A 25,730-nucleotide genomic window follows, 5' to 3' on the forward strand; every position below is an offset into this window, starting at 1 on the left:
AATCACTGCTTACTGGACTATCTTCCCCAGTGGAAAGAAAGCCACCTGAGGGATAGAAACCTGTCTGAAATATTTGGGAAGCTCCAGTGTCCAGCACAGAACTTCGCGCCAAGTAGGCATTCAGTAAATAACTGTTGGACAAATGAGTGATCCAGTAAATATGTACTGAGCACTTGCCATGTGTCAAGCACTGTGGATAGAGTGTGGGCAAAATAGGCTTATTTCCAGCTTGCCGTCTAGCTGAGCGACAGGTGTAACCAATTCTTTGTAGGGGAGGAAGAGAATTCCTCTACCCTGTAGGTCCTTCTGGCTGGGCTACGAACTAAATTGACATGAAACAGAATAACAGGAGAAAATCAAAGCTTTATAACATGTATACATGGGAGAAACCCAGGAAAACTGGGTAACTCTCCAGAATGGCTGAGGTTGCCTGCTTAAATACTATCTTCAGCTCAAGACAAAGGAGAATGTTCGGGTGCAGAGAGTCAGTTATGGGAGATTACCAGAAAAGCAGTCAACAAAAGTAAGGTTATTATGCAGATTTAAGTCCCTGCCTTCCACACTGATAAGACTTTCTAGAGATAAGGTCATCCCCCTCTTCCTGGTACAGAGAGGGAGATATCTTTACAAATGGAGATTTCCCTTACAAATATAAATGTCCCTTACAAAGGGTAACTTCTACTTGGTTTTCGGAGCTTTTCTCATGTCTGCAGTTTTTTAAAAAATAACCAGACAAAAACGATCCTCATGCCAAAGAGACACATCTTGGGGTGGCCAATTCTGATCCCCCACATCTTCATACAAATATGTAATTCAAATAGAAATTGACAGACTATAACAGTATAGACAGGGGTCAGCAAAGTACAGCCCATGGGCCAAATCGGGCCCTTTACAGAAAGAGTTTGCTAACCCATGGTATTGAGCAAGGAAAACAGGTCCAGATGGCCAGGCCTGGGGAGAAGGGGGGAAGAGTGGTATCAGGGGTCTGGAAGATTTCCCTGAAAAATTATTGAAAGGCTTTAAAATTAAAAACAAAAAACAGGAAAAGCCAGGCCAGGGAGTTTGCAGCAAAGAGTCAGGGGAAAGGTGTGAGGCCTCCAGGCTGTGTTAAGGAGGTGGGTCTTTTTCCCAAGAGCAAAGAGAAGCCAGGGGAAGGCTTCCATGGGGGGGTGACGTGAGGGAATCTGCATTCTGTAGAATTCTCTCAGTGCAGAGGAGGCAGGACAAGAAGGAAGACTGGGAGCCAGTCTATGGCAGCCGTCCTGTGAGAGACGTGGCAACTGGCACAGGGTGACAGCAGGGGAGCTGGAGAGAAGCAAATGGATCTGAAATCAATTCCGGTGCTAGGCAATTTGTCAGGGCTGAGGAGGAGAGGTGACATCTATTTTTTCAGATCTCAACAACAGTTACTTTTAAAAGTTCACTGACTTTCCCTCTTGAGGTTAAACTTTCTCACGGAATAAGGACACTGGTGTGGCCTTTCCTATATGAAGGTGGTGCCACCCTCAGCCAAACACATTTCAAAGACCAACACTCTGATATTGAGAAGGAACCCTCTAGGGGAGAAAAAAACAATTTTTTTTTTAAACCCAGCTTCAAAACCAATGCAATCACTAAATGTGATATAACAGAGAAACAACAGGCTTTGGAGCCCAAGAAACTAGGCTCCAACTTCCAACTCTAATATTTCCAAGATGTCTAACCTGGGCTGGGTTATTTCACCTCTCTGAGCCTCTGTTTTCTCATCTGTAAAGAAAGAATAACACGCCACTCTTCCTGAGACTGTCCTGAAGACCAAGAGTCAACATGAATCAAGAGTGGCAGGGACAGCAAGAAACAGTAACTATTACGACTAATATTAAGCAGCATACTCCTTTTAGCCGTAAACCAGTTACCATGGAAAGAATTAACTTTTTAAATTCTACTACAAAACATAACGTTTTACATAATAAAAGTTATAGTAGTAAATTCTACTGCACAAGAACACACTAATCTGACATTTAGAAATGGTTTCCCTCTCTCAGGGCATGGACAGCACAATTATGAAAAAAAGGGATAAAGTAAAGAAGTCCTGAATACATACACCCCTCCCACACCCCCACCCCCACACACTCATACACACACATGCACTCATACCCGTACACACAGCCTGAGTCAGTAGATCTAGGATGGGATGTAGAACTGCAGTATTAATTAACAAGCCTCCCAGGTGACTCTGATGCAGGTGGCCCTTGGGTCCCACAATGAGGAACCCAGTGCTGACCAAGGCCAGCTCCATAGTAGGCCCTCAGGAAGAAGTGAAACAATAAACCAGTCTAATGATCTAATGCTGCCAACATATACTGAGAACCTGATGTGTAACAGGCACAATATGTTTGTGCAAAACACCGAGGAATAAAAAAAAGGGAGAAGTTGCCCCTCTGCCCTCAAGCCTCGTGGTGGCACAAACATTTAAACACTTGACATGGCACAATGTTATGCACACACTCACCCAGACAATGAATCTTTGCTGAGCACCTTCTAGATGCTTCTAGGCACTGGGGATACATCAGTGAGCAAGACGGCAAAACATCCCTGCCCTCAGAGCACTGACATTATGGTATGAGAGAGAAAAAACAAAATCAAAAAGCATAATGTACAGTCTGTTAGTTGGTGGTAAGTGTTATGGAGAAAAACTAAGCAAAGAAGAGATAGAGAGTTAAGGGAGGGGATTCAATTTTAAATCTGCACCAGTTCCAAATAGTCCCCAGGCTTTATGAAAATATAGCACTACATGCTTTGCTCGGGGCTGGTAACGTGTCACCGAAGATCAAGGGTCTCCAAGGACAGAGAAGGGAACTGGCTCTGCTAGGTGGATCAGGGTAACAGCGTAGGGACATGGACAGGCTCCAGGATGAGATAAACGCTGAGCAAGCGAGTTCCCTTCTCTTCCTTTGCAGGAATGTTCCTCCTGCCCCTGCACAGCTGCAGGGCATGAATCAGCTCTGAGTGACTTCACAAAGCATTTCCAGCAAATGCCTGTGTGTCTCCTACCTCTGCCAAAACATGGTGTCTCCTCCCAGGCAATGTTATAAGCTTATGTGATTATGTCAGCCTTTCTTAGGTCAGGAAGGCCAATGACAATTTTTAGGACTTTTTTTTTAATTATAAAAGGAACACATGATCACAGCATAAAATATGAAAAATATCAGAAAGTATAAAGATTCCCAATATCCTTAACCCCAACATTACCTCTGTTCACATTTTGGTACGTTTTTCACCAGACTTGTTCAACATAGCTAGGATTGCTCTGCATCTATATAATTTTGTATCCTGCTCTTTTTATCTTTACTACATACATAATTTTTAAATTACTACATATGAATTTTTCTGCTTAAAACAAATTCTGTACGGATGTCAATTTAATGGCTATATAACGTTCTGTTCTACTGATGCACTACATTTTATTAACCACTTCCCAACTGTTGAGCATTTAGATTTCCAAGTTTTCATCATTTTAAATTACCTTGAAAATAACTTTATACAGAAAGGTATTTCAAGAAATTCCCTCAGAATAGATTACTAGAAGGAGAATTATGGGACACTGGAAATACTTTAGACAAGTGGTCACTGCCTAGATGGTCTACAGATCAGCCACATTTAATCACTGCACCACTTGGCTGCAGAGGCAGGATACAGAAGCTGGTCATCTCTGGCCACCTTTTGGGTCTTGATGGTAACTGCTTTTAGAAGCAACATATTTACCTGCTGTCGGAATCCGAGGCGATCTCCTTTCTCCCACCAAAGCGGATCTGGCACTGCAAGGAAAAAGAAGCCACTGAGATCAGCTGTTGGGACGTGACACTCGAACATCACAAAAGAGCCCACACAGGCCTTCTGGGTCACAGGGGACACAGGGCCAGAAACTCTGGGTGCTGAGTCAGGGCGTCCCCGTGCCCTGGGTGTCAGCCCAAGAAGTAAAACATCCCAGCCTTCCAGCCACCACTTAAACGAAGCCCTTATCTCCCACTTGTACACAAGTGAGCCTTGTGGGTAAACAATGCAAAGAGGAAACAAAAGCACACGCCTTCTGCAGATTATCTACGAAGCTTCTCCCATCTGTCAGCAGCTGACCGTAACACAGAGCTCTCAACAAGCAATAATCAAAACTTCTACAAATCTGCAGTGATGGGTCTCTTTTGACAGAGCCCCAAAGTTGTTATGACTGACTATAAAATTATGGCAGCATTAATCAAGCTTCAAACAAGTCAACTGGTTGTGCTGAACATCAATTTACCCAGGTTGGGTATAAACGAAAGCAAACTAGTCTCCTTTTCATTTTTTTTAATTGTGATAAACTATAGATAACATAGAATTTACCGTTTTAACCATTTTTAGTTACACAATTCAATTCACATGTTATGCAGCCATCACCACTATCCACTAACCTCTTTTAAAGGTGTAGAATCTCTGCTGTGGGTAGCAGCCTTGCAAGATTCCTGAACTTATTATCCAAAAAATATATATATACACACACATATATATACACACACACATATATAATTTGCGTACAATAAAATACACCAGGTTTAAGTGTGCAGTTCCATGAGTTTTGACAAATGTATCATTTAAAGTTATATATATATATCTACAAATAAAGTTGATATTTTAAAAGACATATATATAAACACTTTCATCCCTCAAAATAATAACAATAGCAGCTTTAAGCATAAGCTCCAATGTATTTGTTTAACTGATGTATTTAAAGTGGTTCGACCTGCCTCCTCATCTTCTTGTTATCTTTTCCATTTCTGGTGCAAAGAAAGAAGGAAATCTCAACGTAGGACCGTTGTGATCTACTGTGGGCTGGGCGCTGCCCAGGCCCTTCACCTGCTTTAGCAAACACAGTTCCCTCGACAGCCGTAAGGAGATCAGTGGCCCGAGGACAGAGAAGAGGGATGCTCAGAGAGGCTAAATGTATTGCCCCCCCACACACAGCTGTGAAGACACGAAGCCAGCATTCGACTCCAGCTACACCCGAGCCCAAAGCCTGTGTCCTCCCTACCACACCAGGATGCCTTGATGCCTGGGCAGGTGCTGAATTCTCTGGGCTCACATCAACACTCAACACAGGCCTCTATTAAAGTATTTTTCTCCCTATGTTGTGATTACACACATATAATTGTCAATTGCCTCTTCCAAAACGTGAGCTACCTAGAATTCCCAGGGTTTGATCCTAGCTCTGCTGCTTATTAACTATGACACCTTAAACAAATGATTGACCTTTCTGAGCCTCGGTTTCTTCATCTGTAAAACGGAAATAATTGCAGGAACTATCTCACGGGGTGGTTGGAAGGATTAAATGTAAAGCACTTAGCAGAGTGCCTGGCACAAGGTGAAGGTACAATAAACCATGCATGTCTGTTACATGCAGGCAAGCAAACTGATGCCAGCCTCCCATCCAAGCTCACCTCCATACCCAGCCAAAAGCCAGGCATCAAAAGTAGCATCAACCAATCAGAGCAGAGCCCACCTGGGCATGACCTCACTCCGCCTCGTCTCTGTTCGTGTGCTTATGGGGTCCTAACTCCAATCACCACCTCAGCACCCATAAGAGTTGCCCTAAAACACAACTGCTTGGAAATGAGACTTTGAAACCCACATCAATGCCCTTCTCAAAGCATGGGGTCCTCCAGAGGGCTTTAGAAAGTCAGGACACAGGAGCTCCTCTGTCCCTATCTCTGGTGGCCTTCCCTGCTCTGTCATTTCCTGGGGAAAACTATCAGCCTCATTGTTCCCAGATACAAAGTGGGAGTAAGTCTGTGTACACAGAAGGGCAGAAATGACTTCTACTATCTGACACTATCACTTGACCTCAAAGTCAAAAGTGAGCTTTCTTCTTACCTGTTTCACTGCATCCAGCAGTCGCTCCAGCAGAAACTGTCTTTTCGTGTCATTGTTCTGTGATCCTAAAATGCAAGGAGGCTTAATTAGTTCTGTTTAACATTAGCCTTCTATTAAAACTTTCTGACATATACTATATGGCTGTCCCCAAATAGCCTCAGCCTTCTCTTTAATAAAAGCAATAACAAGACCAAGTACCAATAATCTGCATCATGACAAGGAAGTTTGACCATTTGCCTGTTACCGCATCACAGGAAAGCAGCTAAACTAATCTTCCCCAAATTTGAAGAACGTGTCTGAAATGGTCTAACTCAGGGTTTCGCAACCTTGGCACTAATAACCTTTGGGCCAGATAATTCTCTGTGGTGGGGGCTGCTCTGTGAATTGTATGAGGTCTAGCAGCATCCCTGGCCTCTACCCACTGGATGCCATTAGCGCGTGCACACACACACACCCCCCCTAGCTGTGGCAACAAAAATGTCTCCAGATACTGCCAAACGTCACCTGGAGGACAAAATTGCTCCCAGTTGAGAACCAACAGTCTAACTTAAAATATAGGTTTCCTAGTACGGAAGGCAACGCTCATTGGCGGACCTCACAATCATCTCCAACATCCTTTTCCCATGCCGCGTTCTGCAATACAAGCTGAAAAACCTAATTACTTCTTTTCTCAGCCTCTCTTATAAGGCTGACCTGAAGAAGTTCTAGCTAATGAGATACAAGCAGAAGTGCACTGGGCGGGTTCTGGGGAAATTATGCCAACCTAATAAAAGAACAGACGTTAATGGCTTCCTCCCTTCTTCCATCCTTCATGCCTTAATCGTAAACACATTGGATGGAACCAGAGCAGCATCTTGCTACCATGAAGCAACAAGCCTGGAGGGAAGGCCAAGGGAATCCCAAAGACACCAGCCCTGATGTCATTTTGCTGCTGAACCAATGTTAGAAATCTCCTACCTCTCACACAAAAAATAACCCCATTTTGGGGCCAGCCCAGTGGCATAGTGGTTAAGTTCACGCACTCCGCTCTGGCGGCCCAGGGTTTGCAGGTTTGGATCCCTGGCGTGGACTAACACAGCACTTATCAAGCCATGCTGTGGCAGCGTCCCATATAAAGTAGGGGAAGATGGGCATGGATGTTAGCCCAGGGCCAGTCTTCCTCACCAAAACAAAAGAGGAGGATTGGCAATAGACGTTAGCTCAGGGCCAATCTTCCTCACACACACAGACAAAAATAACCCCATTTGTTCAAACCACTGTACGTTGGTCTGTTACTTGCAGCCAAAAGCATTCCCAACTGATATACATGGCATACACCAAACTTCCACTTAAGAGGGTCTGGCACAAGGACACTTCAAAGCACCAGGTAGACCATCGTCAGAGCTACATCTGATGCTCCACAAGAGGCCCAGGGTACCAATCAACAGAGACACAGCTACATGTTATGATGCACCAGACACAAAACGCAGTTGCTTCAAAGAAGACTCAAATTCAATTACAAGAGCAGATGCTCCACACCACAGGCCTTGAATTGCCACCAACCTGTTTCTCTCTTGAGCAACTCAACTTGGGCTTCCCAGGGAGTACTGGCAGGGCATCGCCTCAGAGATGGTCAGCGATTCATCCAGGTCATGCCAGGGTCACTTGGCTGACAACAACTGTGACCGTGTGTTGAGCACTTCCTGCATGCCAGGCACTAAACTGAGTACTCCACATGCATCATGTCCTGTAATTTTCACAACCACTCTACAAGCCAGGTATTAGGATCCCCATACCACAGATGGGGAAATTGAGGCTCAGAAAGGACAAGCAATTGTGTGCATTGACCCACTCAGTATTTATTTAACTTCTACTGTGTGCCAGGCAATGTTCCAGGTGCTGGGGACATAGGAGTTAAATGGTATAAAAGAGCCATCTTCTCGCGGAGCAGAAATTCTATTAGGAAGAAACAAATATATAGTCCCTAAGTAAACAAAGTAATGAGATGATGTTAGAGAGTTGTACTAGGAAGAGAAACCAAATGGGGCGATGATACAGGAAGGAAGCAAGAGGGCAGTGTTAGCCAGGGGGGTAGTAGAAGGCCTCTCTGCACAGGTGACATTAAGCTGAGCCCTTTATAAAGAGACAGAGCAGCCACGGGAAGATGGGAGACCAGTGTTCCAAGCAGAGCACACAGCCAGGGTACAGGCCCAGAGGCAGGAACAAGCTTGGCTTCTGGTCTTCCAGGACCAGAATGAAGTCTGCTGTGACTTGAGCAAAAAGCCAAAAAGGGGAAGTAAAGATCAGACAGGCAGGCAGGGCCAGTCACAAGGGGCCTCATGGACCACGATAACGGTTTAGGTTTTGTTCTAATTTTAATACTAACTGATGGACCTGTGACCCTGATGCAAAACCGTGCTCCTCGAAAGCCTGTGTTAGGACTACTACACAAGGCTCCTGCCTCACTCCAGGCCCGCAGACAAAATCAGTCAGACGCTCCGCAGACACACAGTTAATACAAGTCACTTCCCAAACGCTGCCACTGTTATTTTTTCTGGAAGAGGTTTTGACAAAGGATAGCCTACACATCGTTCCCTCCAGACAAGAGGCCATCTTGAAGCATCATTCAGGATGGCTGGAGACCCCACCCGCCCCAGGTCCTCAAACATCTCTCTTGACACCTGTGTCTCTCAATAAATCCTGCTCTTTGTCTAGCAGAAGTTTTAGCTTCTGCTCTTCTCTCTCTAACACCAGAATAGAGAAGTCAGGCTTTCATTTTTCCTTTTTCCAAGTACTGCATCCAGCAACCCTACTTGCCCTTGGGCAATGCAACCTGGAAAACTGACAAGGTTTTCCCCCTGAAATGCCTTTGCTATTTTTCTTGATCATAAAAGTAATTCATGTGACAGAATTACCAAATGATCCGGCAATTCCACTTTGAGTATATACCCAAAAGAATTGAAAGCAGGGTCTCGAAGAGATATTTGTACACCCATGCTCACAGCAGCGTTATTCACAGTAGCTAAAATGTGGAGGCAACCCAAGTGTCCGTTGATAGATGAATGGATAAGCAAAATGTGGTATATGTAGAGAGAGAGAGAGAGAGAAATATATAATGGACTATTATTCAGCCTTAAAAAGGAAGGAAACTCTGCAATATGCTACGACACGGATGAACTTTAAGGACGTTACACTAAGTGAAATAAGCCAGTCACAAAAAGATAAATACTGTATGATTCCACTTATATGAGATAGTTAAGAGTAATCAAAATCATAGAGACGGCAAGTATAATGGTGCTTGCCAGGGGCTGAGTGGAGGGGAGAATGGGGAGTTATTGTTTAATGGGTACAGATTTGCAGTTTTACAAGATGAAAAGAGTTATGGAGATGGATGGTGGTGATGGTCGCACAACAATGTGAATGCATTTAATGCCACTGAACCGTACACTTAAAAATGGTTAAGATGGTAAATTTTATGTTCCGTGTATTTTACCACAATTTAACAAAAGGTAATTTATGTGAAAAAAATACAATAGTAACAAATCAGGAAAAAATGTACAAAGAAAATAAAAATCTCCATCATCTCACTACTGATCATTTTTAGTGCAGTAAATCTCAAGCTTTCAGTGCACACGAATCTCCTGGGGTCTTGTTAAAAGGCAGGTTCTAATTCAGCAGGTCTGGGGTGGGGCTGGCATTCCGTATTTCTCACAAGCTCCCAAGTGATGGGATGCTGCTGGCTCCTGACCCACACTTGAATAGCCAGGATTTAGCACCTACCCTTAATAATATGCACAATGATCCTAGACCTTTTCCACAGTATCTTGCTACACTGCTTTTTCTAGATGAGCTGTCAGCAGCCTCCTCTGCCTTACCTTGTAAAGCCTCTCTTTAGGTGGGAAGAAAAGCCTGTTCTCTATAGAGAAACAGCCTGAGGTTGGGCAGATCTCAGCCCACCATTCACCCTTCCTGGCTGTGATCTCTCTGTGGGCAGGAAGTGCACTTAACTGAGAGTATCCTGACCTCTGAAGGGGCACCTGTGGCCATCCTGGCCCTAAATGGGGATTAAGACAAGAGGTCTCATAAGGTGGTGGGAGCACAGGCAGCCTTGGGAGCACTCAGTGACTACAAGAGGTACCCAGGTGGCCCATGGCTGTGCGGAGTAGAGGAAGGAGCACTAGCGGGAAGTCACAAGACATCATGAGTCCTCATCCCGGCCAGGCTGCTTGCTGGCCATGTGACAGGGACAGTCACTTCCCTTCTCTGGGCACTGCTTTCTGCATGAGATCATGCCCTCCTAGCTCTGCAGTCTGCAAAGGGGGGGCCTCTGTGGACACAGGCTGGCAGAGCAATCAATGCTACCAGTCTCTTTCCTACCTTCTCCCAGTGACAAAGAGAACACAGCACCCCTGCCAGGGGTGAAAGAATCCTCCAATCTCAAAGACTGCAACCACCCAAGAGGAGCAGGGAGCTGATGCCCACCTCCTGAGTCTCAGCTTGGGCTAAGCCAGTAAGGGACTGACACTGAATCCTTGACAGAGAAGGAAAGGTGGCTCCATTCCACAGGGCACTGAGGCTCAGAGGGGAAAAGACCTTCACACAGTGCTAGTCCCCTGGGAAGCACTGGAGGAGGGATTCAATCTCAAGTCCAGTGGCTCCCGGCTCAGGCACCTGCTAAACCTTGCTCATTCTCAAAACCTGTAACAAACCTGCAGTTACAGCCTCACTGCTGCTTGGTTCAGGAACAATTTCTCTGTGAGACCCCAGCCTTCCTGCTCCCTTCCTTCTCCAGGGACAGCCTTCAGTCAACACTATCAACCAGATGAGCCAGAATAGGCTTCTTTCTAATTTCTTGTTAGATCACCATCAAAATGACAATAGAAAACCTAAAGACACCCCAGGGAATACCCCCAGGGGTCCGCAAATCTGTCAGAGAAACAGCAGTCACTCCCTGTCTCTAACTCAGAAATCACCTGTGTGGTGAAAATCAACCACCTGGTTCAGGTGCATCCTTGTTGTCTTTGTCTTTAATGTCTAGAACCCTTAGGAGCCTACATTAATTTTTATCACAAACCTCCAGCCTTCGGTGACCTCCAGGGAAGACAGAGCAGAGGTTAAGAATGGGATAGCCTAGGTTCAAATACTACACCCCCAGCTATGTGACCACAGGCAAGTTACTCAGCCTCTCTGCACCTGCTAGGGCTACTAAATGCATGAATGTGGATCATGCACCTAGAACAGCACCTGGTATACACCAAACACTTTATACATGTAAGCTATTATTATTGTTGTTGATGGCAACCCTGTACCCCAGAGATGTCAAGACCTCTGGCTCTAAGAAGTACTTTTAACTGGCCACCTTCTCTCCAAAGCATGGGCAAAGCAATCCAATCCAGGCCTCTGTGTTCGCTGTCCTGGGGGATAAAAAGGTGAAAAAGGGGGCTGGCCCCGTGGCTTAGCGGTTAAGTGCGTGCACGCCGCTGCTGGCGGCCTGGGTTCAGATCCCGGACGCGCACCGATGCACTGCTTCTCCGGCCATGCTGAGGCCACGTCCCACATACAGCAACTAGAAGGATGTGCAGCTATGACATACAACTATCTACTGGGGCTTTGGGGGAAAAAAAAGGAGGAGGATTGGCAATAGATGTTAGCTCAGGGCCAGTCTTCCTCAGCAAAAAGAGAAGGATTAGCACGGATGTTAGCTGAGGGCTGATCTTCCTCACCAAAAAAAAAAAAAAAATGGGAAGGATCAAAGAGGATATACAGATGGCCAAGAGGCATATGAAAAGATGTTCAACATCACTAATCATCAGGCAAATGCAAATCGAAACAACACTAAGATATCACCTTACATCCGTTAGAATGGCTATAATCACCAAGACAAAAAACAAGTGTTGGAGAAGATGTGGAGAAACAGGAACCCTCATTCACTGCTGATGGGAATGCAAACTGGTGCAGCTTCTATGGAAAACAGTATGGAGATTCCTCAAAGAATTAAAAATAGAAATACCATATGATCCAGCTATCCCACTACTGGAAATCTATCCAACAAACCTGAGATCAACAATCCAAAGAGGCTTATGCACCCCTCTGTTCACTGCAGCATTATTCACCATAGCCAAGAAGGGGAAGCAACCCAAGCGTCCCTCGACTGATGAATGGATAAAGAAAATGTGGTATATATATATATACAACAGAATACTACTCAGCCATAAAAAAAGACAAAATTGTCCCATTTGCAACAACATGATGGACCTGGAGGGTATTATGTTAAGTGACATAAGTCAGAGAGAGAAAGACAAACACCACATGATTTCACTCATATGTGGAATATAAACCAACACACGGACAGAGAGAACTGTATGGTGGTTACCAAGGGCAAGGGGGTTGGGGGATGGGCACAAAGGGTGAAGGGAGGCATGTATATGGTAACTAACAAACAATAATGTACAACCAAAATTTCACAATGTTATAAACTATTGTGACATCAAAAAAAAAAAGAACAAACAATAGAATCAGACACGAAATGACTACACTTGCAGGAATTATCAGCATAGAATATTAATATGAATGTTTAATATATTGAGAAATAAGATATCTAAAACATGAGGAAAGAATATTATTAAAACAACCATTTAGATGTATATGAACCAACAGAAAGTTTAAAAATAAGTAGTCAATCCTCAAAAAAAAAAAAAAGGGAAGGATTAGATTAGGAAAATCCATACAGACAGAACACAACTGCTTAGTGGGTACGGGGTTTCCTTTTGGGGTGATGCCAATGTTTTCGAGCTAGATAGAGATGGTGGTTGCACGAGATTATGAATGTACTAAATGCCACTGAATTATTCACTTTAAAATGGTTAATTTTATGTTATGTGAACTTTACCTCAATAAAAAATATTTTTATGGGAAGGACTGCAACAGGTTAATAACCAGGTTAAGGGGCCGGCCTGGTGGTGTAGTGGTTAAGTTTGCGTACTCCGCTTAGGCGGTCTGGGGTTCGCAGGTTCAGATCCCAGGCACGGACCTACGCACCGCTTGTCAAGCCATGCTGTGGCGGCGTTCCACATAAAGTAGAGGAAGATGGGCATGGATGTTAGCCCAGGGCCAGTCTTCCTCAGCAAAAAGAGGAGGATTGGCAACAGATGTTAGCTCAGGGCTGATCTTCCTCACAAAAAAATAAAATATAAATTACCAGGTTAATATTAGCCAAGAGCACACTCTAAGCCAAAGGAACAACTACAGCAGGATTCCCCTAAGGGCAGGACAAGACAACTCCAGATAGCACCCAGCCCCCACGTTGATCACAAGACAGCAACGCCACTCCACGCTCACTTCTCTTTCATATTTCTGATTATACTGAGGGGAGGGTCTGTCTGAGGCTCAGAGGTCCTTAACTTCTGCATCAGTCAGGTTCCCAGCAGGAAACGACAGACACACTCAAATAAGGAGAGTTCCAGGAGGTTTACTTATAGGGGGCCCTACTGAGGAGTGGGTGTAGATAAGCAATTCTCACCCAGGGTGATTTCGCCCCCCACCCCCATCCCAGGGGACACTGGGCAAATCTGGAGATATTTTTGGCACAACTGGGAGGGTGCTACTGGCATCTAATGGGTAGAGGCCTGGGATGCTGCTAAAATCCTACAGTGCACAGGACAGCCCCACAACAAAGAATTATCTAGCCCAAAATGTCAACATGCCACAATTAGGAGCCCTCAAGTAAGCTGGATTATCCCATTTCACAGATGATGAAACTGAGCTCCAAGTAAGTAACTTCAACCTCCACTTGTGCTCTGAATCCCATCTCCTCTCACCTGCTCAAGGACATTCTCTACCAACTGTCCCTCTTTTTCCCACATTGACAATTTTTTCTTCTCACCTACGCAAATTCCTACAGCATACAAGGATGTCATAATATCTCTCTCAAGTTAACAAAAATCATGCCTTGCTCCCACGTGCCCTTCCAGCTGCAACCCCACTTCTCTGCTGCCCTGTCCTGCATGGCTCTTCCTTCACGAGAGCAGCCAGGCCCTCCGTGAGAGCCACCCCTGCCACGACAGCTGTTCTGAGTTCTGGACCCTCACCCTTGGGCTCCCATCTCCTTCCCCCTGCACTGAATTACCTACACAGTGGCCATAACATCCGGAAGCACAGGTGAATGCACAATAAGTGACTTACTGATATAACAAATACATGATACACTCAGTGATATTATGTGATTTGTTCCATGTACCCTTCAAAACTGCATTTAACATAGCCTTTCTATCAAGCCCTGCATAAGCAATATGGTGCACTGTCTCAGACGATTTGTGTTTCTGGTTTTCACTGAATCAACCTGAGGCCTTTAATGTACCATAGAACAGGGGTCAGCAAACTTTTTCTGTAAAGAGCCAGATAGTAAATACTTGAGGCTTCGTGGGTCCTTCAGTCATGACTACTCAACTCTGCCCTTGTATCTTGAAAGCAGCCATAGACAGCACATTAATGAATCAGCATGGCTGCTTTCAAAAACAGGCCTTGGGCTGGATTTACCCCATAGACCAGTTTGCCAACCACTGCCCTAGCAGAATTAATCAGAGGGGGGTTTAAAAATTAAAAGTGTGTATATTTCCAGACTTTATGGCCACCCTGCAGTAAGATGGCTACATGTTAGGGGTCCCCAGCAAGCTGTAGACAAGGCCCATAACTTAATCATGTTCCCATCTTCCCTCACCCTATAACCAACACCCCACATCAGAGCCTTGCAGGGGACAGGTACATTATCGACTTGTGGCCACTGGTAGAATTTGTACTCAGTCACATTTGCAAGCATCTGGGATGCCTGGTGTTCTCAGCCCAATGATGAGTTCGGTGTTGTTGTTTTTGTTGTTTAAGTCCCACCCCACCCCCAAATCCCCACCATTCCAAATAAAGAAATGGGAAGGAAGCAGAAGTAAAGGAGGAGAGGGGCAGATCCTACAGGATCAGGTGGAGAACGGAAGTGAGTGAAGTGGGCAAGGAAGGCAGAAAAGAGGGCGAGGTAAAGACTGCAGGAACCAAGGCAGATACTCCTTTAAAAATGACAGCTGCTACTCAGCTCCAGCTGACAACACCTCAAGGCAACATCAGCAAGGGGTTGCCCCATCTCCTGGTTTTGCACGAGAAGCTGGAAATCTAGATTTTCATGTCAATGAGTTGGCACCTAATTATACTCTTTTTAGAGCAGTGTTTCAACTCTGCATGAACCAAACACAACACGCCTAGTGGCCAGGTCTGCTACCAATTTTCCATTCTGAGATATACATTAAACCTTTACATCCACCTGTAAGGGGGTGCTGCCAGCCCCACTGTAACAGGAAAGGAACTGAGACTTGGAGATATTGATCACTTGCCCAAGGAACAGCTCAGGGTTGACAGACCCAACATTTTACCCCAAAGCCCATGCCTTTCAACCCCCACAAGACCAGGCTAACCACCTGGGCAGCTCAACTTCAGTGCAGAAAAGGGGCCCCCTCTGCAAAGGGCCACCAAAGACAAACCAACCTCCCACAGCTGGCTCAAATGTCAACTTCTCTGAGAAACTTTCCTGCCAAGAGTCCTCCCCAGGCACAATAAAGTATTCTCTGAAGCGTGCTCCCTTGGCCCTCCAGCCACACCACACCCCTGGCAGAATCCCTACCACAGAAAGGGTTATGGAGAATCCTCAGCCTGTCCCTTATGCCTACCCTGGTGGTGAGCCTTCTCGGGAATGGAAACCAGCCTTAATGCACCCCTGCTCACAGAAGGAACTCAACAACTGTTAACCAAGACTCCAGAGTTCAGTTCCATGGTTCCCCCAGTGGCTGCTTTATAGGAGAGGACCAGAATGAGCCGGAACACAGCGGCAGCCTCGTGTGTCATGTGCAGAGTGAAGCGGCCGTCTCGTCTGCTCAAGCATTAGCACATGGACAGATAAAATGGACAATCATTTGTCCCTAAGTCAGGGCGCTGGTTTCCAGTATTGTGGGGTAAAGTGGCCCAGCTCGGCCAGAACAAAAGGACAGACTGTCCGCCACCACACAATGAAAAGAGGCAGGCTCTGCTTCAAGGCAGATGGGCTTGGGCCACCCGACTGGGCATGTAACGTCTAAGATCAAAGATTGAGTCAACAGCAGATTCATAAATGGACAAAGAATTTACTCTAAAGCAGGAGTCAGCAAACATCTTCTGTAAAGAGCAAAATGGTAAATATTTTAGGCTTTGCAAGCCATATGCTTTGTCGCAACTTACTCAATTCTGCCATCATAGTGCAAAAGCAGCCATCGACAATAATCAATGAATGGATGTGTCTGTGTTCCAATAAACCTTTATTCACAAAACAGGTGGCTGTCTCAGTTTGCCAATCCTTGCTGTAGGAAAAAACACTAAAATGGCAGTGTGCGAACACTTTGAAGAGAAACTGTATCTTCCCTCATGGTTGGAGAAATATAAATTATATACTTATTAAATTAACAACCAGGTGTTACCATTATATAACTACTAAATTCACCAAGAAACATTTAAAATGAAATTCCCCGATGCTGGTAAAAAGGCATATACGGTTGGTAACAATGTACTGGTGCAGTAAGTTCTGAAAAGCAAGGTGGCAGTGCATATCAAAAGCTACAAATATATCAAAATACTTTCTTGACACCTTGGAAAGCAAGCAAAGGAGGAACGGGGGAAATGAGAAAAGGAACAAGTAACCCTTTCACCAGTCGCTCTATCTTCCGGGAACTGAGTGCAGCACTGTACGTTCATCACTCACTTTAATTTCCATGTTCTGATGAAGGAACTAAGAGTCAGAGAAGTGTAATAACATGCCCAAGATCTTCCATAGGGAGTTAAATCCAGGACTGCCTGAGTCCAAAGTTTCTTCTGCTACAACATGATGACTACCTAAACATAGCGTCATGGGCGCACAGATTTTTTTCTGTAGTGTTCTAGAACAGGGGTCAGCAAACTACAGCCCCCAAACAAATCCAGCTGCTGCCTGTTCTTCTAAATAAAGTTTTATTGGAACATAGCCACGTCCTTTCATTTACTCATTGCCTGTGCTGCTTTTGTACAACAACAGGGATGAGTAGTTGGGACAAGGACCAGATGGCCTGAAAAGCAGAAAATATTTACTATCTGGCCCTTTACAGAAAATGTTTGCCAATTCCATCCTAGAATACCATAAATGGAATTTACTTTCTTTTCCTACAATGGGAGAAAGGTTAAATAACTGCGGCACATCAATTTGGTGGAATGTTCTGCAGCCTTTTTTAGTAATGGTGAAGAGAAGGAACATGGATAAATGCTATAACATAAGTGGAGACATTAATTCAAATGTAGACTCAATGCAATTATGTAAAATGCATATGCTTTGAACAAAGACAGAAGTGGAATACCTAAAAATCTAAACGTTTAATGTGCTAGGAAGGTATATTTATAAGTATATTCTATGTTTTCATAATAATCTTTAATGTCATTTTGGTGTTTTGCTTTTTTCTTAAGGTAGAGAAGGACAGAGCAGATTCCAAGGTATGCAGATGCAGGCAAGGAAAAAGGAAATGCGTGTGGGCAAGGTTCCCTCCTGGTAGGAAGCCGGGGAACACAGGCCCAGACAGGTGCTGCCAGGCGGACAGAGGAAGTACTACCGCCAGGCCTCTGGAGGGCTCCTGGGTGGGCAATCAGAAGTCAGGGCCAGGGAAAGGGTCTTTCCTCCCCCTGGAGGCTTCAACCTGCTCCTCCCACAGCCTTTCCCACATCAGTAAAAGGCAATTCTTACCCTTCCAGCTGCTCAGGAGCAAAACCCAGGAGTCATCCTCCCCTTCCTCAGGTCTCTACTGAGATATCACCTTCCCTGCCAGGTCTTCCTTGACCACCCCATTCAAAATCACAACAGCCCTCCCACTTCAGTTCATCCTCATCCACACAAGTAGGACAGATGCCACCCTTGGGCTCCGGACTAGGCATATGATCCAGACCTGGCCAACCAGAGCCACAGTGATAGGTTTAGGATGACCGAGTGGCCAGCCAGACTGCTGTGAGTCAGCCCCTGGACTTTTGCCGGAGCAACCGGGAAAGAGGCCCACTCTTTGCTCGGGTGTTGCTATGTAGTAGGATGTGACCAGAGAGCTGTTGGTAGCCATCTTGCCTCCATGGAGGAGAGGCTGCCTGAGGATGAAGCCAACATAGAGGAAAGCAGAGGTGTGAGCTAGACAGAAAGGGAGTCCTGATGACTCTCTAAGTACCTGAATCCAGCTGAGCCTGAAGCCAGCCCTATTCCTAGACTTCTCCATTACAAGACACTTTAAATTCCCATTGTGTTGAAATCAGCTTCTGACACACACAATTGAAAAGAGTCCTGGTTAACACACTTATTACTCTAAGGAAACACTTTTTGGTACATTCATTCAATTCACTTCAACAGACACCAAAGTACAGCCCTTTGCTAAGTGACAGAAGATGCACCAAATTGTCACCCAATAAATATCTGGTGAATGTTGAACCCTGAATTTCTGGCCAAGCTCTGCTGCCACCCGAGCCCTCACTCCTACTGGCAGCATTTGAAACTAGTACAACCACTTTGGCAGAAAGAGCAATCAAGAATGATCCACATTTTCACATTAGTGCTACTTCAGGGAAATCATCCTAAAGACATAATCTAAAGAAAGGAAAACTACCTTGAACAAAAATGTTCACTGCATCATTACTTAAAATAGGAACAAAAGAAAAAAGGAGAAGAAGAAGGAAGGAAGCTACATCTTCACAAGTAGAGTCAACAGTTAAAAAATTATGCTACATGTAAAATGAAGGATTAATGATAGATTAAGTCTATAAAAGTAATCAATACGAAGACCAGGTAGCAATGTGGTAAAGTTTTCTCCAGAAATGTTAAGGGTAAAAGCAAAATGTAAATTTACATCATAATGATAAAATTACTTCAGCCTATATCAGTGTTTCTCAACCTTTTTTTATTACCTTCCCTCTTAGGATCCTTTCTAGATTTTTTTTTTCTTAATCACCCCCTCCATGAAATTTTAATATCACAGACATATTGTATCATGCACATCTGTGCTTCATACATAAGAGTAAAACTTTCATTCCCATGGGGGTGATATCACTCATGCTGAGAATGCATGGCCTATGTATAGACAAGATAGTGGCAGGATGCAAGGTGCTTTCTCCGGGATTATGTCCACATTGCCAGAATTTAGAGAAGCTCATAAAATCTCGGACTTCAGTTCCAAATTTTAAGAGCTCTCTGAAGTTGACTTCCTATTGGTTACCCAGGAAGGGCCATGCACTAAGGAAGCATGAGAGTCAATGTCGATGGGATTAAGCTCATTGCCACTTGCTAGCATAGGAGGTGGTCAAATGTTTGCTGACAGTAGAACACTCACTTCTTACAATCTGCCATAATACATCAACCCAGAGCCTTCATTTGGGTGGGGGCGGGGGGAGTTGATGTCATCACTTTTTCTGCTTTGAATGAAACCCACAAATATTCATTTCTCCATTCACTCATTTCAGCAGATTCTTTATTCCAAACACAAGCCACTGCTGGAGATGGCCCAGCCAACGCCAAGGAGAAAACTATGACCTTCAACATTCCAGAAAAATAAGAAAAAGCTGCCAAAATGTACATAAACGTCAGGCAAGAAACAGCAGTAAATTACCCACTAAGCCCCAAACTCTGATTTATCAGGCCCTTAGAGCTTGTCTGTTCCACAAATTATTAGACTTCTCTGGATCTGCCTTTCCCTACTCTTGAAACGAGGATTTCAGTGTCTTTCTAACTTAAGAAGGATTCTTGACAGAATAACTACTGATGGAAATGAGCATCAAGGACCTTCAAACATAAAGTCTTACAAAACATAATGCTTGAGAGTAATAATGGCTTTCTGGCCCTACAAGTTCTCCTTTCCCAGAAGAGCAGAAGCATTATCTAAAAATCAGAATTCCTCAGCCTGTAGAGGGTGATGATCAAGTATTCCTATCTCCTGGATTCTTTAAAGAAAAACAAATAAATCACAAGCACTACCACTACCACCCTAAGACAACCACCCACCTGGGGCAGGGTCCTTTCTCCTGACAACGTGTTGACTTCTACATACACACACGAATCCATAAACACTGTTTTATGTGCATGTTTCTATTTGCATCAAGGTATATATTTTAGGTATAATTCTGCACCCTGCATTTTTTAGAGAACGTTAATTTTGAGATATAGCCATGGTGATGTGCATAAATTCGTTTCATTCCTTTTAACGTCTTTGAGGTTTTCCATCACGTGACCATTCCACATATATTTATCCACTCCCCTATTAATGGTCATCTTAGTGGTTTCTAGCCTCATGATACCCATTTATCTTGTGTATGCATTACCTAGCCATTCTGCTTCCTGATTATCTGTACTTAATGCATTCGGCCTTGAACCTATTTGACCTCTGACTCCACTCACTTTCAACTCAAAAACACAGTGCACTCTAATTGCCAATTTATAGGTTATACAAGAGACTGAGAAACATGTCAAACCACATCAAAAGGATGCAATCAGCAAAATCCTGCAAAAAAAAAAAAAAACCCTTACAGGATAAACTGTTTCTGTCAACAAAAATTGCCAGGGGGGAAAAAGAGAGAGATGAGAAGGGAACCTATAGTTTAAAAAAGAGACTGTGCTTCAAAGGATACCATCAAGAAAGTGAAAAAACAACCCACAGAATGAGAGCAAAATGTTTGTAAATAATATATCCGATAAGGGACTTGAATCCAGAAATTATATAGAATTCTTCAGCTCAACAATAAAAGGAAAGACAACCCAATTAAAAATGAACAAAGGATCTGATCAGCTATTTCTCCACAGAAGGTATACAAATGGCCAATAAGCACATGAAAAGATGCTCAACATCATTAGTCATTAGAGAAATGCAAATCAAAACCACAAAGAGGCACCACTTCACACTCACTAGAATGGGGATTATCAAAAAGACTGTGGGGGAGAATGCGGAGAAACCAGAACCTTCATACAGTGCTGGTATGGAACGGAAAATGGTGTGGCCACTTTGGAAAACAGTCTGGTAGTTCCTCAAAAGGACCTAGCAATTCTATTCTTAGATATAACGAGATATTGAGGACACATACCCACACAAAAACTTGTATGTGAATGTTCGCAGCAGCATTATTCACAATAGTCAAAAACTAGAAATAAGTCAAATGTCCATCAATTGATGAATGGATAAACAATGTGGAATATCCATTCAACGGAATATTATTCAGCCACAAAAAGGAACGAAGTACAGATACATGCTACAACATGAACTTTGGAAACATTATACTTAGTGAAAAGAGCCAGACACAAAAGGCCACATATTTTATGATTTATTTTATATGAAATGTCCAGAATAGGCAACTCCACAGAGAGAGAAAACAGATTAGTGGTTGCCTGGGGCTGAGGGGAGGAAGAACGAGGAATGGCTACTAACGGGCATGGGGTTTCTTTTTGGAGTCATGAAAATGTTCTAAAATTGATTATAGTGAAGTTTGCACAACTCTGCGAATATACTAAAAAGTAAAAAAATAATGATTAAACTAAGAAAAAGAGAGAGACCTAAAAGACAAACCAATTCGCACTGTTTAAATCTTATTTAGATCCTGAGTTTTAACAATACATTATAAAACAAAATTATAAGGTAATCATGGAAATTTGAACATTGAATATCTGATATTAATGAATTATTGCTAATATAATTTTATATAGCAACATATAAAATTGCTATATAACTGTATATATTGATTATTGATATATAATCAATTGATATATTGATTATATATTGATAACAATTATATTTTATGAGTTATCCTTTTAAAAAGGAGTCCCTATATTTTAGAGATACATATTAAAATATTTACCAATGAAATGATATAGTGTCTGGGATTTGCTTCAAAATAAACTGGAGAGAGAGGTGGGAAGTAGAATGGGATACAGGTGAAGTGGTCATGAGCTGGTAACTGCTCATTAGACTATTTCCTCCTTTTTTGAGATGTGTGAAGTTTTCTATTTAAAAAAAAAAAGGACAGAAGAAAGAGGAAATACTTCCATGCCACATTATTTTATGGTGAACTGATTATCAGTCCTCCAGGTGGGAAAACCCCATTTCAACTGTATTCAAGAAACAATTAGAAATACCTTGGACTTCCCCTTACATCCTCAGCGACCACTTTTTCTGCTTCAATTACAATCTTTCAAAAAAAAGGCTTTCATTCTTAATGCTTTTTCCTTAAAAAGCCATTTGTTGATTTCCTTTTATAATTTGTTTGGCCTTAGACCCAATGATTTTTTAAATTAAATTTTAAAATTTCCTTATCTTTGGAATTATTTCTGCTTAAAGGATACATTGATCAACTTCCCTTGGCTTGTCAATTTCACTTGCTCCTGTGATGAAGACAGATGAGAGAATCGTCTAGAACCGTGAGACTGAGGCAGAGAGTCCTTGGTCACATTGAAAGGAAGAGATTTTCAGGGAGTGCTTAGCCCCAGCCCTTGTCCCAGAGCTGGGCCAGAAAACAGCACAACCTGAACCCCACCTGGATCCTCATGGAAACAACAGCAGCTCTAAGTTCCTGACTACACACCACGTAAGAGGCACAGTACCAACCACTTTACCTGAGTAATGTTATTTAGTCATCGCAATAAGCCTAGGAGACAGGTACATACTATTATTTATCCCCGTTTTGCTGGGACCTCCAGAATGGCCAAGTAACTTGTTCTAAGTCACACAGCTTTACGTGGCAGAGCCAGGATTTGAACTCAGGCTGTCTGGCTCCAGGGCCTGCGCTTACACCAGGCTTTACCTCCTGGGTGAAAACTAGCTCATCACATCTTTGTTATGGTGTCACTAACGTTCAAGGGCCAGAAACTTTAATTAGGCCAAAAATCATTCTCTTTGGCAACAGAAGCTGGACTATCTCCCAGGAAACCCCTCTCAACTGCTCCCTCATTAGAACCATCAATTTCACAAATCTTGCTCTTGAATAGCAATAACAAAAGGCAGATAACTTGTAAAAAGTGATCCACCCAGATATCTTAAAAGTTAAAAATGAAGAGAGAGGCATCCCCTTTGCCTTGCCCCCCCCCCCCCAACACGGACCTCCAGAAACACCCAGGTGAAAGGCTAGGGCCAAGGGGACTGGATTCCACAGTGAGGGGAAGACAGGCAGTGTGAGGGTAGGCGGGTCCTCTTCACTAAATCGAGATCCCAGTCAGGGCAGCTGAGAGGCTTCCCTGAGTCACTCCCATCTCCACACACAACACCCAGGGATGACTTAGCACCAAAACACCAGTAGCTCTCCTTAGAGGAAAGGCTGAGAAGACGCATCCAAGTCTAGGACTAAAAACTTCAGAAACACTGAGCACAAGCTGTCCACACCCACCTTCCTCCCCCTCCCAATCTCCCCACCAAAACCACCCTCTCCCTAGTGGGAGGGAGAGGGGTTGCTGGGAAGGGCAAAGCGATGGTTCCCAGATAGGCTCAGTAGTGGACAAGAAGGGAAGGGATGCAGGACAGTACAAGGGAGACCTCACATGAGCTAGGAAGAGAAATGGAAGGAGCTGGAGTGTGGAAAAAGACCCAAAATGTAAGAAGCAAGGGCCAGAAAGGGAAACTGAGAGAGCAACCGAGAACAGCTGGTGACTGGAACAGCAAAGCACCGGGGGACAGGAGACGAGGGAATAGGAGGGACGGGGAAGATGAAGAGGCTGGAGAACTCACAGTCCTCTGGGGACCGGGAGCTACGGGGACACGGGGTTCAGGGGTCAGCAAACTAAGTGTCTAGGGAAGACACTGCCTGTATGGAGACTGGAGCGACCGAAGACAAGGGGCCCGGGTAGCGGAAATGACTGGGGAGCAGGGGGTCCCGGACCTGGAACTGGACTCAGGGGTCTAGGGGGTAGGAGGGGGTGAGACACGGGGGGTCTGAGAACCGGGGGTCTGGGAACTGGGCAAAGGGGTCGGAGGACTGGGAGGGACTGAGGGACCGGGGGACAGGTGTCTAGGAGCTGGTTGTAAGTGATGGACAGGAGTCAGGGGACTAGGAGTGCGCGGACTCGGGACGCCAGAGAACTGCAGGTGACCAGGGGCCAGGAACTGGGCGTACACGGGGGCGGGAGACCGGGAGCGGCGGGACGGGGGTCTCCGAGCAGCGGGACGCGGGGACTCAGGGGCCGCAACGAGCAGCAGGAGCGGCGGGAGCCGAGGCGGCCGGGCCGCGTGACAGCGGCGAGGCCCCCACTCACCGCTCATGATGCCGCTCCCCGGGCCGGTGCCCGCGCCGTGCCGCCGCCGCCGCCACTGCCGCCGCGCAGCTCCAGACAGACCGGGAGACAGCGCGCCCCGCCCGGCCGCCCCGCCCCGGAAGTGGAGCCCCTCCGCCGAGGCCCCGCCCCCCGACCCGGAACGTAAACACGGGCGCCGGCGCGGGGCAGACCTGGCCGAGCGGCGACCTCAGTGGGGCTGCGTTGCGTCGGGCGAGTCCCCGTGCGCCTCCTCGCACTCGTGGGCTCACGCTTCCTTCCGGGAGCCGGACGGTGAACGAGGCGACGAGAAATGAGACATTGTTCCAGAGAGCGCTGGAGTTGAGAAAGGAAATTTTTAAGAAAGTAATGGGCCAAAGCGTGGGGAGAGGGGAGCTAGGCAGTCCCGGAGGGCCTAAGGAGACGACGCTAGAGCTGAGACCTGGATGATGAGAGGGAGACGGCCCGGGAAGACCTGCAGGGAAGCTGTTCCAGAAGGAACAGCGAGCCCAAGGCCCTGCCTGGAGGGGCTGACTGGAGCGAGAGGGTGAGTGAGGAAGGGCTGATGAGGGAGAGGAGATTGGAGAGTGGGTGGAGGGCCTTGCGGGCCGTGGTAAGGAGTTTGGGCTTTTCTGCCTAACTCTAAGTAGGTAAGGGAATGGGAAGCCGTTGCAAGAATTTAAGTAGAGTGAGATGATCTGAATTAGGTTTTAAGACGATTACCGTTACTGGATTGAGAGTGAATTGCTGTGGGCCAGGGTGGAGAAGGGGCAGCTGGTTAGGGGGCCACTGCAGTTGTCCAGCAATAGTGCCCGGGGCTGGAGTGATGGCAGTGGAGATGAACATGAATAGATCGTGGGCGAACACGTGTTCACAACAATCTTATGAAGTCCAAGTTACTGCCCCATTTTACAGATGGGGACCCAGAAAAGTTAAAAGGAGCATTTTCCCAACTTGTTTTACCTGCAACCCAGAGTAAAAAAATACATTTACATCACAACCCAGTACACACATACATAAGTTTAAGGAGATGTTTAACAAAACAACTCTGTAGGTAATGTATTCTCTGCTACTTTTCTTTTGTTGTTGTTTTGAATGCTGACTGAGATGATTGATCCACTAAGTCGTCTTGATCCACAGTCAAAAATACTGAGTTGAGGACCAAGCCCCACTGGGAAATGGAGCCAGAATTCCCGCCCAATGCTGTGAGACCCAGAGCCCCGTGGTCTTCCTACTGCATTGCCTCTCAACACGTAATGTTCAGGCCCTGGGAATTTGTCTTTTGGACTCAGCAGAGGTCAAGAGGTCTTTGGAGAAGGATGCTCTGCAGCATTATTTCTAAGAGTAAAAAAGTGGAGGGGCTGGCCCCATGGCATAGTGGTTGAGTTCAGCCATGCTCAGCTTTGGCTGCCCAGGTTCACAGGTTCAGATCCTGGGCACGGACCTACACCACTCGTCAGCCACGCTGTGGTGGTGGCCCACATACAAAATAGAGGAAGATTGGCACAGATGTTAGCTCAGGGCTAATCTTCCTCAAGCCAAAAAAAAAAAAAAGAAGTGGAAAGCACTAAAGCTCGATTACAGAAGA

The 25,730-nt window shown here is 45.0% G+C and overlaps 1 protein-coding gene across 3 annotated transcripts in view; it reads right to left on the reverse strand.

Moving 5' to 3' along the window:
• Positions 1 to 24,203, reverse strand: part of SNX29 (sorting nexin 29) — a 522,293-nt gene extending 498,090 nt beyond the window's left edge. For all 3 annotated transcript variants that reach the window (XM_058570031.1, XM_058570032.1, XM_058570033.1), the window contains exons 1-3: positions 24,146 to 24,203; positions 5,884 to 5,948; positions 3,745 to 3,797 (exon numbers count right to left, since the gene is read on the reverse strand). In XM_058570031.1, the coding sequence (XP_058426014.1) occupies positions 3,745 to 3,797; positions 5,884 to 5,948; positions 24,146 to 24,152 (125 nt within the window). In that variant the 5' untranslated portion in view covers positions 24,153 to 24,203. The remainder of the gene's footprint in view (positions 1 to 3,744; positions 3,798 to 5,883; positions 5,949 to 24,145) is intronic.
• Positions 24,204 to 25,730: the final 1,527 nt, after the last annotated feature.

Source organism: Diceros bicornis, chromosome 26 (assembly GCF_020826845.1).
Source record: "Diceros bicornis minor isolate mBicDic1 chromosome 26, mDicBic1.mat.cur, whole genome shotgun sequence".
Classification (NCBI taxonomy): domain Eukaryota; kingdom Metazoa; phylum Chordata; class Mammalia; order Perissodactyla; family Rhinocerotidae; genus Diceros; species Diceros bicornis.